Below are 5,671 nucleotides of genomic sequence, written 5' to 3' on the forward strand. Positions count from 1 at the left end.
CTCCTTTGTGCCTGAAATACAACCTACTGGGAATTAAGACCTCAAATCTCACAGCTCCTGGAGTGTAGCAGACACAAATTCAGGCCTCATACATTTCAGTGGATACTATTAATCTGGAAACCTTTACAATAACCCACTGTGGCACATCTGCAGGGCTGTAAGTGTCAAAAACTAAGTGGGTGGAGCTGGACAGCACAGGCAGGAGAGCAGGCAGTTTTTCGGGCTGGAGCCAGTTTGATTTTGCTAAAACTCTTTTGTGTTAAACAATTTCTGGGTCATGGTGAAAATTTCCCTTTGTTAAAAAAAAAAAAAAAAAAAAAACACAAAAAAAAAAACCACACCCAAACCAAACAACAAAACAACCTCAATATCAAAAATCAAACCAGTTTGCATGTTCCCATGTTTGTGCTGCTGTAAAGCTGAAAATGTTTTAACAAAACATCTCTTGTCAGCCACATCAATGACAGAACTAGGTAAGGATTCAGGAAAAAGGTATTTCACTGAAAGCAAGAATAGTACTTCAGACAGCATTTTTTTTCTGTTTCCTGACAGAAGATTCTTTTGGTCAAAGTGTTGATTGTTTTAATTTTACATAAAAGCCCTGAAGGGACAACTAACCCCCCTTTGCCTCTAACCCCCCTCTCTCTCTCTCTCTGCCTCCCACCCACTGATGAAGAACCACCAGCCCCCAGTCCTTGGGCTGCACATACCGGTAAATCTGTGGAGCCTGAACAATCTGTCCATCTCCATCAGCTCGAGCTCACACACCTGCGCCCCAGCATTTCTCGTCCTCCGGGGCTGCAGCCGGGCTGCGGATGATGCGAGAGGAGAGAGAGCACCCCGCGGCCAGCTCCCTCGTGGCTCTGACCCGGGTACCATGTGCGGGGGAGCTGGGGATGCTCGTTGCCATAGCGACCGCTGCTAAAATACTCCCCCTCCCCGCGCCGGGATGCAGCCCGTTGCAGACAGTCGTTCTTGCGTTTGTGGGGGAAGGCCGGCGGTGGGGTGCCCCGGGGAGGCCGGAGCGGGGCTGACATTGCCGGGGAGGCGGTAGGGGAAGCCCCCGGGTGTCCCGTTGGGCAAAGAGGCCACGCTGCTGGCTGCCTGTCCTTCCTCCGTCCGCCGCGGCTGCTCCCGCCATCCCTCCCTGCCTGCCTGCCTCCCGCCCATCCGCGCCTGTCGCCTCCCGCTGTCACCCAGCTCTCCCGGCGCGGGGTCCCTTCTCCCTGGCACTGCCTGGCCGGGAAAGGAGCCTGACTCATCCCGGCTGGGACCCGGCAGATGCCGGAGGGAGCAGTCTCATCCCGCCGCCCTGCACCCGTGGAAGAAGGTAGGTGACAGGTGTCAGGGCATGTAGCGGTGCTTGTTGGGGATGCGGTGCATGGGAGAAAGGTCATGTCTGGGACCCCAGTTATCGGCCGCTCTGTGCCCCAAGCTGCAGCCTTGCCCCAGGGTGCCCTGGGGGTCTGGGGGAATCTCCTGCGGTCGAGGTGAGCCCACGGCTTGTAGCACTGCAAAATGAGTTGTGCTCCCAGCCATGCGCACGGGAGGGTTCTGGACCCAAATTCTCCTGTAGGCTGCTCCCAGCCTCCCCCAAGCAGTTTCTGCCCTGCCACTGACAACGTGGCCCCTGGGGCTGCTGTCAGAAGTGTACCCACAGCACCTCGGGGGCAGTGGGAGGTGGCATAGGGAATCCACGGGTGACATTGAAGGCAAGAGGCTGGAGTGAGATGCAGCACGAGTTTAAAAGGGGTCAGACAGCTTATTTATATAAGACATGGTTTTGGATGGAAGACCAAAGACTCTTTTGTGTGTTTGGGGGGATGTGGATGTCCCACTGCAAAATGAGGTGCTGAAGATCAACCGGTCCAGCAAGGTTAAGGTACATTTTATATCTGCAGAACTGCTCCAGAAAGCTGACATTTTTAAATGAAACCCCCTCTTCTCAGTATTTGCAGCCAAAATCTGCTCACTTGCCTGACAAAAGCAAGTTGCTTCTCCAGGCCAGCCCTGCAGAGGCTGGAGGGGGGGCTCTGACCCCTCATCCAGGGCTAGGCTTGGCCATGATGAGGACCCTTCATTGAGGGGGCGGGGATGGGTGAGCAGCATGGGGACACAGCAGGATAGGGCTGCATAGCAAGTAGACTGAAGAATAGGTTACTGGCGAGGAGCTAGGAAATGCTGGCTCTACTAGTGATGGAGGAAGGATGAATTGGGAAGTGTGTAGGGCTGCTTTTTATTGCAGTGCTTTTTTGGATGGCAGCTTCACTCACACATTTAGAAAGTGATGATCAGGGAAGGGAATGAGGTTATTGGCTTTCCTCCCATCAGCCTAGGAGGTCCAAGCTGAACTCACCTTCACGGTGTCCCTAATCCTGCCCATTGCTGTTGCCAGCCAGGGACAGATACTAGCTGCAGATGCAAACCCCCTCTGAAAAAGGGGTTTGCAGCAGCCTGAGACCCCCAGGATGTCTGCAGATGCAACTGGGGGGTGAAGGGGGTACAAAGGAGCTCTTCTGCAGAGCAAGTAGGAAAGCTGTGCTGAGGGGTTTCTGGCCCAGAGTTCAGACCCAGTTCCTGTTGCAGAAGGGGTTCGTGCCTAATTCCTTACACGGTCCCCTAAGGTGCGTTAAAGGAAGGCCCACAGCTCCTCACAACACCTCTGTGATGTTGTTGCAAGTTATGGTGGGAGCTTTCCTCAGGAGCTGCTCACCTGAGGAAGGCACAGGCAGCCATGAAGAGGCAGCAGCAGTGCCCAGATCAGATCCATGCCAATAAGTGGGAGGAAATCAGGCATTTTCTGCAGTTTCTTGCTTCTGGTAATAAGAATTGCAGCTTGTTTCAGATCTTACCCTGTGACAAAAAACTTACTGTTAAAGGCCCTCCTGGGACAAGAGGTATCCAGAAGATAAATGCTGCTGGGCACATTGGAAACAACTGATGGCTGTGGTATTTAAAAAAAAAAAAAAAAAAAAGCCTAGCCCCTGGTGTGGAAAAGGCATCAACCTTATGGGCCAGGAGCAGGGAAGAGGATGGAAATGCTCAGATCTATCCCCAGCCTCCTCTTAACCCGCCCTGTGCAAGGAATTTGGGGATATATAGTTATTGCAGAGGGATGACTTGGGCAATGGTCAGATGTGACAGCTTTCATCTGTCTGGAAAAACAGGAGTTTGATGTGGGTGCACTTCATTGTGTCCCCACTGAAGTCAGTGGGCATTTTGTCACTCCCACCAAGGGTGAGGGTTATGGAAAGCCCTCTTTCAGGACTGCATTTTTTTGTGCCTGAGTCTGGCACCACTGTGCTCTCCCAAGCGTGAGGGTGCCAGGTTTAATCCACCAAAGCCTTTAACAAGCAGCACATTTGCAGTGCAAAACCCAGAAGATCTGGTGCCTGGTGAAGTCGTAGCTGTGCTTTTTGTGCGGGATGCTTTTTGATCCCCTTTTCTGTCCCTGCATGATCCACACCTTGGCTGTCATTTTGGTGCAGAGCAAGCAGCAGAGCTGAACAGGCTGGGCACCTTTGCAGGTTGCAGTGTGGGTTTCTGTCTCCCTCCCAAAGGGTGGAGATAAGGGATGGGATCAAATGTGATGCCATTACAGATTTAAATGGCCCTAAGTTAGGGTGCATGCCCTAAGCATGGCATCAGCAGGGCCATAACGGTGGGGAGAGAATGTGCCAGGGAACCAGCAGGTTATGGGGCTGGGACCCCACTTTTCACCCCTCCAGAAATATTCAGCCCTTACATCTGGACAAGGAGATGTTTGCTCCTTCCTGCTCTCCCATTTTTAGCACTGGGCCAGCAGCAATCACACAGTGTGGTGTTGTTTTGTGTTCCCCAGGGCAACGCTCCTCCGGACTCACCGTGCACCTGGCTGGCCAGGGGTTCTTGGCAAGGCAGATCGGCTGCTCCTGGTGAGTGTCCCCCTTGCACGGTGGCTGGTGTGGTGGAGGGATCTCAGGTCTGCTCACAGACTGGTGCTGAACCAAGGACCCTGAGCTCTGGCAAAGCAGGACCTGAAATAGGGGTGCAGTAAGGGAGGGCTCAGTTCTGAGCCAGACCAGCTCAGACTGGGAATTCAAAGGGGTAATGGAATGTCAGGGGAAGCAGATTTTTCCCTCAAGCAGGAGGTGAGAAGCAGCTGTATTTACCCACTGCCTACCTTTAATCACTGGCAGCAGGGTTGGGGGCGAGCAAGCTCAAGCCCCTCTGTGGGGAGGGAGTAGGATTGACACTCTGTGCAGAGGTCCCAGCAATGACATCAAAAGCATTGGCCTCTCCCAGTGGATGAGGTGCCTTCATGTGCAATCAAGCATGAATCAGGTGCAGCAGGGCTGTGAGGAGGAATTGGGCACTGCTGTTGAGGCAGATGTCTTGTGATCAGTCTTGGTGGAGGTGTGTTTTGGGTGCTCCCACTGCATGAGCTTTCTCTCCTTTTCTCTGGCAGCCATGCCCCACTTCTTGGATTGGTTTGTGCCTGTGTATTTGATGATCTCCATTCTCATCCTGGTGGGCTTTGGAGCTTGCATTTACTACTTTGAACCAGGACTCCAGGAAGCCCATAAGTGGCGAACACAGAGGCCAATCATGGAGCGAGACCTTCGGAAGACACTGATGATTCGAGACAACCTGGCCTTTGGGGTGCCTGAGGTCTGACAAGCTGCTCATCACAGCCAGAGGAATCTCTCCCGGGTAGGCAGCAGACCACAAGCCTCACTAGGGATTGCAGTCCTGCCCTGGTAAAAGTGGGGCTGGTCATCACTTTGCTCTCTGCTGATCTGGGTCTCGTACTCATCACTCACCATTCTGCCCCTTTGATTCTTAGTCAAGATTTGTTTGGCTGGGCTTCCCATGTGCTCACAGATCTTCAGCCAGTCAAGGACTTCTGCTCCTTCCCATGGCCAAGACTGACGAGCCACTCAAATGAAATATCCCTTGTTAATCACTTGAGTTTGAGCTGCCTCGCATCTTGACAGGATCTTCAGTAGGAAAGGCACCAGGTTTTGCAAAACTATATAGAACCTTGTACTCCTATTCCCTAGGTTAAATCTAACACTGTCTGTCTAAGTCCAAGGGGTATTTTGGGGAAAATAAATGGGGTTTCAATACAAATTGTTGCTTCAGCTGAGCACTTCCCAGCACCACTCTTGATGCTAGGATGGTGAGCTTGCTGAAGCTCTGTGCAGAGGGACCAAGGGCTCAGTGAGCCTCAGAGACTGAACGCCTTTATCCTTGCTAAATGCACACCCCTTCTGTGTTTGTTTGGGAGATGGAGAGCATCCATCCCTACATCCATTCCAGACACACCACACTGAAATTAAAGGTCTTTATTAAAGAGGTTGGTTCGAGTCCTGTGTCAAGCTGAGAATGTTCTGCAGCTCTCCATGCAGGGTGCTGCCAGACTTACCACATCAGCCCCTCCTGATCTGCCTGACCTTCTGCTCCTCTGTCATGGAGGAAGATGGGATAGTCTGTGAAGCTACTTGCACTTGTTCAGTCTCTTGCACTGCAGAGCCCTACAGCTTGGATAGCCTCTCTTTCTTAACTGTTTCCCAATGAAAGCTGTGAAGCATCCCTCAGCCCTTTTTTCCCCTGCATGTTTCTGACAAGGAACATTGAGCCTGCTATCTAAATAGGCCCATTGTACACCTTTGCTTTCTGGACCCAAGCC

General features: G+C 52.3%; 1 protein-coding gene across 1 annotated transcript; it reads left to right on the top strand.

Moving 5' to 3' along the window:
- Positions 1–787: 787 nt before the first annotated feature.
- SMIM45 (small integral membrane protein 45) lies at positions 788–5,338 on the top strand. Its single transcript, XM_068191431.1, has 3 exons — positions 788–1,330; positions 3,842–3,914; positions 4,448–5,338. Exon 3 carries the CDS (start codon positions 4,450–4,452, stop codon positions 4,654–4,656), a length of 207 nt encoding a protein of 68 aa, XP_068047532.1. The 5' UTR covers positions 788–1,330; positions 3,842–3,914; positions 4,448–4,449; the 3' UTR covers positions 4,657–5,338.
- The last annotated feature ends 333 nt before the right edge of the window (positions 5,339–5,671 follow it).

The sequence above is a fragment of the Anomalospiza imberbis genome, chromosome 5 (assembly GCF_031753505.1).
Source record: "Anomalospiza imberbis isolate Cuckoo-Finch-1a 21T00152 chromosome 5, ASM3175350v1, whole genome shotgun sequence".
Classification (NCBI taxonomy): Eukaryota; Metazoa; Chordata; class Aves; order Passeriformes; family Viduidae; genus Anomalospiza; species Anomalospiza imberbis.